General features: G+C 48.8%; 1 protein-coding gene and 1 pseudogene across 2 annotated transcripts; both read left to right on the forward strand.

Moving 5' to 3' along the window:
- Positions 1–291: 291 nt before the first annotated feature.
- On the forward strand, positions 292–10,432 carry QPRT (quinolinate phosphoribosyltransferase). 2 transcript variants are annotated; one of them, XM_039884531.1, is made up of 4 exons: positions 292–372; positions 8,720–9,255; positions 9,786–9,917; positions 9,990–10,432. In XM_039884531.1, the coding sequence occupies exons 1-4, from the start codon at positions 360–362 to the stop codon at positions 10,206–10,208; spliced, it is 900 nt and encodes a 299-aa protein (XP_039740465.1). In that variant the 5' UTR covers positions 292–359; the 3' UTR covers positions 10,209–10,432. The 2 variants fall into 2 exon arrangements, with proteins under 2 accessions (XP_039740465.1, XP_039740464.1); XM_039884530.1 differs by lacking the exon at positions 292–372 and adding an exon at positions 2,434–2,638.
- LOC120620716 (uncharacterized) lies at positions 7,565–7,683 on the forward strand (annotated as a pseudogene).
- Positions 10,433–13,092: the final 2,660 nt, after the last annotated feature.

A 13,092-nucleotide genomic window follows, 5' to 3' on the forward strand; every position in this document is an offset into this window, starting at 1 on the left:
CACCATCAAAAGAGCTTTCCAGCCCTCACAAGGGAGCACATTCTTGCATTCCCAGCCTCACACACTGGGAAGAGCTGGGTTTGTGGGGAGGACCGCGCCTCTGGCTCAGAGAGGAGAGGACTTCTGAGATAGGAAACTGAGAGCTCCTCCTCTGAGTATAGAAAGCAGACAAGGCATGCGCTGTCCCAGGGGTCCTGGAAGAGGGCAAGAGGGAGCCCCAGAGAACCTGGGGAGGGCAGTCGGGGGCTGGCTAGACTGGCCCCGCCCCCTTCGTCCTCCGGCAGCCCCGCCCCCAGCCTCAGGCTTCTCCAAGCTTTAGATCTGAGCAGCTGACACCAGCTCGGCAACTCCAAGCTGCCATGGACCTTGAAGGTAAAGGAGTCCCGCGGTCGTCTGTCCCCTGTGTTCCTGCACCAGCATCTCGCCATTCCTGCTGCCCCTCTTCCCATCCCAATGTACCTCAGTCCCTCATCCCCCTACCCCCACTGGAAGACCAAGTCCCTGGACCCCATCTACTCTCTTACTTCCGCCGTCTCCTTCTAATCTCTCTGAACCGCAAGCATTCATTTCTGTCCCCCAAAGACCTCTTCTCACTCTTCTTTTTCCACTCTGTCGGGTCCCAAGAAGCTCTGGGGCTTGAGACCCAGGAAGGGTCAGGGATGGCCTGGAGGAGGGCATTTTTCCTGGGGGTTGTAGGGGACAGGAGTAGGAGGCTGGACTGGGATCAGCTCTGGACTTTGTTCCTGGCTAGCAGCTCAGGAGGAGTGGAGACAAAGTCCCATCGCATGTGCCTCTGGCCGGGGAGAGAGCTTGAGTCCAGTGATCCTCTGCTGGGTGGAGTGATGGTGATAAGGAGGCTGTATGTAGAACGATGCGGGCCAGGCTTGGAGGTCAAAAGGCTCCTGTCTGAATACGGGCACCACCAAGAACAGGCTGTGTGACTTCAGGCAAGTCACCTGACTTCTCAGAGCCTCCTTTCCTTGCATCCGTAAAATGACAATAAAAGCTCCCTGCTCACAAGGTTGTGGGGAGGACGAATGACAGGATGCATGGAGGTGCCCGCTCTGTGAGCTCTCTGCATTTTCACTGGACTTCTTCCCCAGGTCTGACTTCGTCCCTGGTTTGCTGCTTCTTTTGGCCCTGCATACCTGGTTCCTTTGGCTAGGCAGTGGAAGTAGCTGTTGGGGGTCCAAACAAGCTCTTGGTTTTAGAAATGACTCAGAGCCTGGGTTCATGTCCCATTCCTGCCACCTGCTAGCTGTGTGACCTCAGACAAGATGCTTAGCCTCACTGTGTTTCTGTTTTCTTATTAATAAAGTGAAAACTTTATTAATAAGAAAGTGCCTGCCCTTGGCTTGCGATGAGGATTAAATGAGATAATCCATGTGGAGTGCCTGGCACACCAGGACCGCCCGGGGGTGGTTACACTGATGTTGATCCCTCACATTGGTCTATCCAGCTCTGAGCCTTCCCCAGGTTCCAGCTCCATTTTTGGAAGTTCTGTGTGTCCATCTCCACCTGAACACCTCCCCACCAAGCCAAACTCAGTCTTCCCCCTACACCATCTCCATTCTATTCATGTCTCACCATCCTGCTACCCACACTGTGATGACGCCCGATGTTTAGCTCAGAAGGTCTGGTGCTGGGATCACTGAGCTGTGGGAATTAAGTCGTCAAGGGGGTGAGGCGGAGGCTGAGGAACTGGTGGAAAGCAGGGGCAAGGACAGAACATGGGCAGGGTGGTGGGCAAAGGCGGAGAGGTCAGACTTGGCCAATGTGTGAGCGGGGTGGGACCACACGTGGACGTGGGGTGATGTTCAGGCGGTGTCCCTTTTTTCTTACAGCCTTGAGAGGGACACCCTCCTATTGCACTTCACCCTGGCTCACTGCTTCTTGCCCAGCTGTTGCAACAGCCTCCCAACTTATATCTTTCAGGAACCCTAGGCACAATTTAAATATTTAAACTTCAAAGTGCGTTTTTGATCATATGACTGATAAAAAATTTTAGTGATTTCCCATTGCCTACTGATCAAAACCCTCTTTCCTGTCATTCAAAGCCTGCTCGGTCTGGCCCCATCCTACCATTCAGCTCTCTATCTTGCTACTCTCTAACTGCTCTGAAATTCTGTAGAAAAAAGAGTCCCCAGCCCTGGGGCCACAGACCAGTACTGGACTGTGGCCTGTTAGGAGCTGGGCTGCACAGCAGGAGGCAAGCGAGCGAAGCTTCATCTGTGTTTGCAGCCGCTCCCCAGCGCTAGCATCACCGCCTCAGCTCCACCTCAGATCATCAGGCATTGGATTCTCATAAGAGCACAGGTCCCTGGTGCCAAAAAGGTTGGGGACCGCTGCTGTAGATCCTCTTAGCACTTATGTGATGGGCAATCACATTTGGTCCTATTTGGAGGTCATTTCTCTTCTCTAGGAAGAGAAGGGGAAAGAGAAGAATATTAATCTGGAAACTGCAGTGCTAATCAGCCTGTGTCTCCATCTGGTATTTGCCAAATGGATTGACAATTAAATAGAGCCACCGGAGTCAGACACCTGGGTTCAAAGATGCCTGCTCGGACACTTTATGCGAATCACCTCATTCCCTCCTCACTGCAGTCCTGTGATTTCCTCGTGAAACTGATTCAGAGAGGTTAGCAAACTGCATGGGGTTACCCAGCATAAGGGTGGTGGAGCTGGGACTCAAACCCACGCGTGCCTGACTCCTAGTCCAGGCCGTTCCTACTACACCAGGGACAGCCCTGGAACCTCGACTGTGGCTTGCAAAACTCTGTGACTATTCACTTAATAAACGTAATTTAAAAATATAATTTTGTGTTAAGTTAAATGGCAGCGTGGTGAGGTGGGGGAATGAGAACACTCCAGAGCCCCTCTGCCTGGGCTTATGTTCCTGACTTCACATTCCCCAGCTATGTGAACTTTGAGCAAGTTACTTGCCCTTTTAGTGCCTCGGTTTCCAATCTGTAAAATGGGGATAATAATAGTATTCCCATAGGGTTGTTGTGAGGATTAAATGTGTTACTATATCTAAAATGCTTCAAACAGTGCCTAGGAAAGATGGTTAGTTGTCATTATTATTATTACACATTATGTCATTCCCGCTTCTATTATAGACAAGTTGTAGAAGTCCCAGAGTTTTAAGAAAAATTTAAAAAGTCAAAATCTTTAAAATTGACAACTTTCGAGTTAATTTTTTCCTGTGAATTGAGAGAAACCATCATTACCTGGTTTTGGCTGGAAGACTATCAGCCTCATATAACACGACCGTTGCTGCAAGCACAGGCCACAACATTACATATACCATTAAGAACAAAGACTTGTATTTATTTTAGGTCCACTCGAAGAGCCTCCCTTTGTGCCCACCCGTCACAGTCATGGACAGGTGCCTGTTAATGACTGAAGGTGAGCTGAGGGGATGGAAGCTCTGCTCCCTTCCTGCAAGGAGGCACTGCCCGGTTAGGGCAGCATAGAAACAGTTGGCAAGACCAGCCGAAGTGCCAGTGGGGAACATCTTCATATATTGCCAAATCTTTGGTTTATTCGTATCCTTTTACATAATTTGTATAGAGAGAAGTACAGGAACTATCCCAAGATGCTTTTTGTATACACTCTCAGAAAAAGAGATTCAATTTTAATAAAACTCTGGACAGTCAACTCAGAAAGTATCGCCTTGAGACAGCAATGTTACATCCCACAGGGTAAAATTATAATCTCTGAAGCCCCGGCATTTTGAGAGATCTCATACATAACAACTGGAAGGGTAGAAAGCGGGACACAGTGTTACAGCCGAGTAGCAGCTTTTCCCAAGCCTTCTGCACCAGCCTTCCCCAGGCAGCTGCAGAAACGGCCCTCTCCTCCCAAGTTCCTTCCACTCATACCTGCGCATTAGGAAGCCTGTGTTTTCAAGGCCACCGCAGGGAATCCCTCTCGTTGGAAATGCAAGAGAGTTGGGGCCAGACGTTCCTTATTTATTTTTCACAAACTGAATGTGGAGTGCTTAACATTCTGCCTCTACAATAAGCAGTTGGAACAACCGACCTCCAAGAAAGGGACAAGAGAATGGCTCCCCGCTGGCGGGGTGGGGGAGGGCGGCAAGGTCCCACAGTGGAGGCTCTACAAGCACCAGCTGTGAAGGAGGAAGAGCTGGGCCCGCATAGATCATTTGCCAGCTTTATCATTTTCTACCTCTGCCCTTTAAGTAATTTCCCTTTACATCTCTGAGCCTTGGTTCTCCATCTATAAACACGGATGATCTCTACCTAGGATTTGTGACTGTGCAGCAAGTGCCTGGCATGCCATGGGCACCAGTGGACGGCAGCTTTCCTTCTCTTCCAGCAATTCTGAAGCTCTCAGCTCTGCTACAAACTAGAATTATGTTACCACATTCCAGATCAGTTATATCAGAATTTTAGGGAGTGGGGCACAGACATCAGCATTTTGCAAAGCTCCCCAGACAATTTCATTGTGCAGCCAAAGTCGAGAACCACTGCTCTACCCATTCTTTTTTTTAAATTAATTAATTTTTTATGGAGACATTGGTTAACAAAATCTAGTAAGTTTCAGCTGTGCACTTTAACACTGGGATTGCAGAATGGGTCCTGCCTTTCAGCAGAGCGTTGATTATTATTTGCTTAAATGAACAATTCAATGATTTTTAGTAAATTTACTGAGTTGTACAGCTATCACTATAGACCCTTTCCATAACCCCATTAAGATCTCATGCTGTTTCGAGTTCATTCCTAGTCCAAGGCATACACGATTCTGATGTCTGTCTCTCGATTTGCCTTTTCTGGGTGTTTCATATAAAGGGAGGCATGCAGTCTGTGGTCTTGTGTGAGCGTTGGTTCTTAACTTTCACAAGCATCTGAGTCACGGAGGGAGCTCTTCCAAAACCATCCCTCACAGACCTTTATTAAGGTGGTCAGAATGGGCCAGAGCAGCAGAGATTCTGCAAAGCTCCCCAGATGACTCCAAGGTGCAGCCCAAGTGGAGGGCTCTGCTTTCTCACCTCTGTTGAAGGGAGTGGTCCGTGCTGACCGCCTCCACTTTCTCACCTCCTATATACTTCTTGACCATGACTGTATGGTTTCTGCCCCAACCACACAGAACCAAAACTGCTCTGTCAAAGGCCTCCCAGCCTTCTTTCGACTTGCTTCAGCTCACATTCCACTACTTGAAATCCAGATGCCCACTTCCTCCTGGGGCTCCTTCTCTCTTTGACAGCCACACTTCTGTGTGTCCTTTAAATACTGGTGTTTCCCAGAGCCTCCTCTTCTTCTCCGATCCTGCCCACTGCTATGCTCAGTCACCATCTATATACAGCAGTGGCTCCAACATCTCCATCCCTCATCCTAATATCTCTTCTGAACTCCAGGACCATTCTTCTGCCCTCCGTGTTTTCTGCTGGCACCTCAACCTTAGCATCTACAAAACCAAAGTCATCTTTTTCCCCAGCTCTGCTGCTTATAAGCGGTGTCACCAGGGCATGCTCTGGGAACCTCCTTGGGATCTAGTTTCTGTACTTGTAAAATGGGAAGATGCCCTGTAGTGAGTTTCAGGTGAGAGAGCATTATAAGAGAACTGCGGTGGCCATGGCTGCCACACCATAGGCGGTATAGATTGCTGCCTTCTGCTGTCCCCATCCTCCGCCCCAACCTACTTCTTCTTATGTCAGTTTTCAGCTACCCGGGATGGAAACCCAAGGTTACTACATTTTACTAGTTGCTAATTCTGGCAGATCCTACCTCCGGAACAATTCTCTCCTTGACCCCTGTTTGCTCTACCTACGGCTACTGCCCAGGTTCAGGGTTTCATCACCTTTTGTCTGGCCAGTGGCTTCGGCCTCCCTTTGCCTCCCAACCCATCTCCAGTCAGTGGCTGAAGCAACCTTTCTAGAAAAAAAATCATAATTATATAACTTCCTTGCTTAAAATTCTGTATGGCTCCTAGGATCTGTCCGAACTTCTCAGCTAAATAGTTTAGGCCTTTTTCACTCTGGCCTCACCCTCCACCATTTCTCCTGTGAGCCCTACTCAGCCCTCCCTCCCATCTTCTCTCCGTTTTCTTGTGTTTGAGCCTTGAACACCTGCTCTTTCAGCCTGAAGTGTCTTGCCCTCTCTCCTACCCACCCTACACCTCTGCCCGGCAAACATTACTCATTCTTCAAGGCCATCAGAACTACCACCTCCTTCTTCAGGGACACTTAGTCATTTCTTCCTCTACGCTCCCACCACCCTTGGTAAATGCTTCAGTCATCCCTTTAGCAAACATGCCTACTATGTGCCAGGAAGTGTTCCTGAGCACTTTGCAAATATTAACTCAGTTAATTTTTGTAACAACTCTATGAAGTAATTATTATCATTATTCCTGTTGCAGAGGAAGAACCTAAGGCCTCAGAGAGATTGAGTCACTGGCCTAAGATCAGTTAGCTATGGATGGGCTCAAATGGGATGTAGCCCTTTAAATCTGGTTTCTTTACTTAGAACAATACATTTGAGATACATCCTTACTGTGTGTATCAGTAGCCGGTTCCTTTCTTTATTGCCAAGTTAGAATTCCATTGCATAGATGTGACAGTTTATTTATCTGACTCTCAACAGTTGAAGGATTTGAATTCGATTTAAAAAGCAAACATGAGTGCACAGAGGCTGAATGAGTGGGGGCCTCTGCACCGCTGCTGTTTGTTCCCGGGTCTTTTACTTGGCGGGACCGCAGACAGTGAGGATAGGGACTACGCCTTTGTCCCTCTTGCTGACTTCGTTCCCAGCACCCAGCCAGGGCACAGCTGGCTCTGAGTGAGGAACCTGACCCTCTTTCCCCACACTTGGGCCACTTGGGACAGTGTGGGAGAGAATTTGGGGAAAGAGGTCAGGTTCAACCACAGGACTGCGGCTGAGGGTGGGGGTGGGGAGGTGAAGACTGGGTGCTTTGGGGAAGAAGGGCTGCACAAGAGAGTAGAGCAAGCCAGTGTCTGGCATCAACTTCAACCTGGAGCAAAAGTGAGGTTAACAAAGCCCAACTCAACTCCACCCAAGCCCCTCACATGCTGTAGAATTGCGTCCCCATCCCTGGGAAGGCTCCCGTGAGGCCGCAGGTCTTCTTTTGGCCGACAGATGGCCTTGTTGCATCGTGCCTGAGCTCAGCCTCAGCGGGTCACCCAATTCATTCAACTGGCGTGAGGGGCACGGTGACCGATACACATGAGCAGGAAGGACGTTAGGGACCACCATGTCCATCACTCCTATTTTACAGGCAAGGACTCGCCTGCACTCCTGAAGCTGTGTCCCACAGAAGAGAGGCTCTAACCCAGTTTCCCTGTGCTTTTCCTTGTACAGCCCCCATCTGTAGAGACATGGCAGTTTGCTGAAACATCAGGTGTGGGAGGCGTCTCTAAGCTAGAGGGCAAAGGCAGAGGGACAGGCAGCCAGGACCACAAGGCCTAGTTTGTCTGACTCTGCCACCAGTTTGCTGTGTGACCGCAGCCTGCTTGCCTTTCCTCTCTGCTCCTCAGTTTTCACCTGTATAAAAGCTAAACTTCCAGCTTTAAAATAGTTGGTGCGTCTATGGCCATGCCACCCTGAACGTTCCCGATCCCATCTGATTTCAGAAGCTAAGCAGGGTCGGGCCTGGTTAGTACTTGGATGGGAGACCACCTAGGAAGACCAGGTGCTGTAATTGTTAAAAAAAACCAAAAACATATATATATGTTTTTGGTTTTTTTTAACATATATAGTAGGAGATATATATATATATATATAAATATATATATATATAACAATAAGTTATATATATATATATATATATATATATATATATATATATATATATATATAAACATATATATATATATATATTTTTGGTGCTATGGAGAAGACTGGGATGAAAAAGACACACAGCTCAGATTCTACTGGGGGCTTCAACTCCTAAATAACTAATCCTTCTACGCAAGGCAGACTGGAAAGTCTTCAGGGTGACTCTCAGGTGGTGTCGCTTCTCTCGTAGCTGTTGATACAGCACCAGGTCTGCCAGGAAAAATGTAGGACAGTTAAAATTTGTTTCAGATAACCAACAGATAATTTTAAAGTATATGTATGTTCTGAGTATCACCTAGGATATATTTATACTTAAAAAATCTTTGATGTTTGTCAGAGATTTAAATTTAACTAGGTGTCCTGTATTTTTATTTGCTCAGTTTGGCAACCTGACCAGCCCGCAGGGCCCACCCTGCACCCCAGCCATTCTTTCAGGACCTCCAGATCTTCAGCCTTATTGGCTAGTGCCCAATTTAGCTGGTCGTTAAATCCAGTTGACCCTGGAACAACATGGGTTTGAACTGCACAGGTCCATGTATGCAGATTTTTTTTTCAATAAATACTTGTCTTTTTAAAAAAAATACCTATACTATTTTTGATCTATGGTTGGGAGTTTGTGGATGCGGAGGGCCAGCTGTATGCATTGATTTGTGCCATTTTATGTAGGGGATTTGAGCATCTGTGAGTTTTGGTATTGGTGGAGGGGTCCTGGAACCAATTCCCCACTGATACCAAAGGACAACTAATTTTGGGAGGGAGTCAAAGTTCTATAGGGATTTTAGATTGCGTGGGGTTGCCACCCCTAACTCCTACATTGTTCAAGGTCAACTGTATTTTGACAGTCTCCCCTGACTACAAGAGAGGCAGCCAAAATGTAACATTGCTCTCTCTCTTTCTCACAGACCTGGCGCTCCTGCTGCCCCCTGCCACTCTGGCTGCCCTAGCAGATGGCTGGCTCCGAGAAGACTGTCCAGGCCTCAACTACGCAGCCTTGGTTACAGGGGCAGCCCCCTCGCAGGCCGTGCTGTGGGCCAAATCCCCCGGGGTACTGGCTGGGAGGCCTTTCTTTGATGCAGTCTTTGCCCGAGTCAGTTGCCAGGTCTCCTGGTTCTTCCCTGAGGGATCAAAGCTGGTGCCTGTGGCCAAGGTGGCTGAGGTCCGGGGCCCTGCCCACTGCCTGCTGATGGGGGAGCGGGTGGCCCTTAACACACTGGCCCGCTGCAGCGGAGTTGCCAGCTCTGCAGCTGCTGCTGTGGAGGCCGCCAGGGGGACCGGCTGGGCAGGGCATGTGGCTGGCACGAGGAAGACCACACCAGGCTTCCGGCTGGTAGAGAAATACGGACTCCTAGTGGGTGGAGCCGCCTCCCACCGCTACGATCTGGGAAGGTTGGTGATGGTGAAGGACAACCATGTCGTGGCAGCTGGTGGTGTAAAAAAGGTGTGTGTCGGCTGAGCCCCTGCCCTGCCTCTACTCCAAGCCCCATCACAGCGCTTCCCTCTATTAGAGACCCTGGTGAGGAGTGAGGGCCTGGGAGTTGGGGGGGTGAGACTCCTAGACCTTTCAGTCTCTCAGTCCGTAAAATGAGGGGTTGGACCTGCTCCTTTACAAGTGTTCTGCTGCTGCCTGGTGTGATGTTCAAGAGCAAAAGACGAACCATGGGGAGCCCAGTGTTGATGGTTCTACAACCTTGGCCATGTGTAAAAAGGTTCTTGAAGACCCCTTCCTGTTTAAATATTCTGCATCAAAATGAACTCAGGTCTAATGCCAAACATCACTAGTTGGCCATTTTTTAGACCCACGAAAGTAGTAATTTCATGTGCTTTCACCTAATATGAAAGAAACCATTCCAATGCTTGGTTTCCTCATTAACTCAAAACTTGCTAACCACCTGGGCCTTTTGAACGCCAGCCCCAGCTCGGTGTGCTCCTAGTGCGGCTGTTCTCACGAGCACCTTTCTGGCCTGTCAGGCGGTGCAGCGGGCCCAGCAGGCGTCCGACTTCACTCTGAAGGTGGAAGTGGAGTGCAGCAGCCTGCAGGAGGCCTTGGAGGCGGCAGAGGCAGGAGCAGACCTTGTCTTGCTGGATAACTTCAGGCCGGAGGTGAGGGGGGTCTGCTTCCTGGGAAGGGGCCAGGTTGGGGGCTCTCACTTCCCCTTGGCTTGTGTCCTGCAGGAGCTGCACCCCACGGCTGAAGCGCTGAAGGCCCGGTTCCCGAGCGTGGGCGTGGAAGCCAGTGGGGGTATCACACTGGGCAACCTCCCTCGGTTCTGTGGGCCACACATCGATGTCATCTCTTTGGGGATGCTGACCCAGTCTGCCCCAGCCCTGGATTTCTCCCTCAAGCTGTTTGCTGACGGGGCCACTCCAGTGCCCTATGCCCGCCGATCCTAAAGCTATAGAGGATGACACTGGTTTTGGGGTAACATGGTTTCTCGGGATCCTCAAGGTTATATATATTTTAGGAATAGTGGCCAAGAGAACACCCTTAGTGTTCACCTGGGTTACAGTCTGGCTCTGCCGCTTACTGCTATGTGGCCCTGAAGGGCTGACTTCACCTCTGCCCACCTCAGTTTCCTAATCTATAAAATGAGTTAATAAATGGTCATCCTTCTGGATTTCTTTGGGTGATAATTAACACATAGTAAATGCTCAGTAAATGTTAGACATTATCATAGATCATCTGTTCTAAGATGCATTTTTTTTTTCCACACACTGGCCACCTCCGAAGTCAAGGTGCGTCTCTAACCAATGATGTTTAATGGCTACTGCAATCAAGCATCAGCCGTCATGTAGCCTTCGTGGCCTGTGCATGCAGGTTATAGATATAACATGATAATCTATGTTGAAATAACTTCAAAAGAGCACTTTTTACAAGTATAAAATAGAAATGGTAAGTGATAAGAAAGCATTGGTCATATTTAATCAACAATTTTCTTTTGGAGTGATAGTATGAGTTTTATAATTAATGACATCTTATATTCGAGGATATGTGGCATCAGGTCTGATATTCAGCTAGCAGATTCCACTTGGTTGATGCCCCAATTGTACCAGTGATTAAGTCTTTACATCTCACCTCTGGCTACTGTTTTACCTCTTTGGTGGAGGTGAGAACCTGTCCATTCCTCACTTCTGGAGTCCCCAACAGACTTCACCATGCATCTTCCCCAAAATGAAAGACACCCCCCACTTGGTGTTGCAAGCTTTTTGGGGTCTGGTTCCATGGGGTTATCAGTGAGGAAAGGATGGTTGATATAGAGCAGCTGAGGCCAGAGCAAATGTCTGTTGAAGGAGTGAAGGATTGGGGTTTGGGGTCACATGTTCAGAGGTCAAACTTCCTTCCGTGTGAAGTCAGGACTCAGGGATCTAAGCAGTGAATCTAAATCCTGCTCTCCAAATACATACTAGAGTCCTCACTCAGCTGTGTGCCACTCCTGCCTTCACCTCAAGCCTAAGGCTCACCTTTCTTTAACCCCTTCTGGTGTGGCTCCTGGAGGAACCAGGACATGAGGGCTCCCCAGGATGAAGGTGGTCCCCGAGGTGACCCTTTCCAGAAGGGCTCCAGTCTGGAGATGCCTTTCTCCTCCCAGAACCCATTCTCTTCTCCACCCTTTACCAGAGGGAGAGAAAAACAGCTCTCGTCCACAAATTCTCCTTCCAGGGGGAATGTGGGCGTCCCAGTCTGCCTTAAGGGAGGTATTCTTCCCTTAACCCCTTCTCTAAACCTGGAAACTAGTAAGGGGCCTGGGAAAGGGGCAGATTAAGAAAACAACGAGCTCATTTCAGATGTGAAAGCCCCAGACCTTCATCCTCATGCACCAAACATGCTTTGAGCACCTGCCATGGCCAGGCTCTGAGCACACATCACCTAGCAGAGATGCAAGACACAAGTGGACACTGCCTTTGTTAATACACTGAACTGACGGGGCCATTTTCATAGGACACAGCTCAGAGGTGCCATCTGGGGCTGCACCTGTCTTCTCTAATATGCATCTTGAATCCAAATTCTCCTGTCCTGGGAGGGAATGCCATTACCAGAGGAAAAAGAAATGGATCCTGGGCAGGCAGAAGCAGCACAAGCCCTCCTTGCAGGGAAGTGGATTTCCAGGCAGAGGAGACAGCACGGGCTCAGCGATAGGAAATGACTTGGAATGTTTGGTATAAGATTTGAAGCTGGGATCAGGTGAGGCGAGATGGCTAGGACTGGGCTACATTCAGACCACAAAATGGTAGGTCAGAGGACTTGGACTCTGTCCCGAGAGCAATCAGATCGAAGCTGGAAAGTGAGATAAGCATATCTGCAGTTAGATCGCAACCATTGCAGGAAGATGTATTTGAGGGGCCAGGGAGTGGCTTCAGGGGAGACCAGGAGGAGGCTGAAGCAAGAGAGGGCTTGAACGTTGGTCATGGCAGTGGGGTTGGAGAGAAGGGATGTGAGCATCTGCAAAGGCTTGGAGGGCAGATGGAGCCTGATGGGTAGAAAGAGTTGGGTGTGACTGTGGGGATAGGGAGACGGGGTGGATGGCAAAGAGAATCTCCCCCTCATCTGGTAGTGACCTATCTATCTGGCTACACTTTATCCTTGCCTGGCAAGCCTAGGACTATGTTTGGGTGATTTCCTCAAATCAGGTGCTGCTGTCAGTGTATAACGAGTCATCAACACTGGCTGGTAGTGAGAAGGGAACGTGCATTGACTGAGTGCCCTTGCTCAGCACACATAGATCTCTTTCCCTCAATTAACGTTCGTGAGGGGTGGATGTTAGTGTCTTCATTTTACCTATGAGAAAACTGAGGCTTTATGAAGTTAGAAGTTAGGGTGATATATCAATAGAGTGGTGGGGCAGAGTTTGAAATCTGTGTCAGCCTCGTAGTCCATTAATATTGATTAAACACCTACTATGCACCAGGCACTATTCTAGACACAGGATACATATCAATGAATAAACAGACAGAAATCCTTGTCCTCAAAAGTTTATATTCTAATGTGGAGGAGGAGTTCAATGGGGTGGGAAGAATAGACAATGAAAAAAATACCTGAGAATACCAAATGTCAAAACCACTCACGGCCACAAGAGGGCACCGCAATCCCACCACCGGCCATTCTCTGATTTCATCTCCCTTTCCAAGTTCCAAAGATAACAGCCAAGGAGGCTATGAATACTAAATGTAGCATCTGCTCAAGAATGAAAACTGAGGAGGGATGTGCAGCAGTTTCTTCTTCCACCTGCTTTTCCAGCTTAATCCCCTTATCACATTCCCATCCAACTATCTAAGGTAT

This window comes from Pteropus medius, unplaced genomic scaffold (genome assembly GCF_902729225.1).
Source record: "Pteropus medius unplaced genomic scaffold, Ma_sr-lr_union100, whole genome shotgun sequence".
NCBI lineage: Eukaryota > Metazoa > Chordata > Mammalia > Chiroptera > Pteropodidae > Pteropus > Pteropus medius.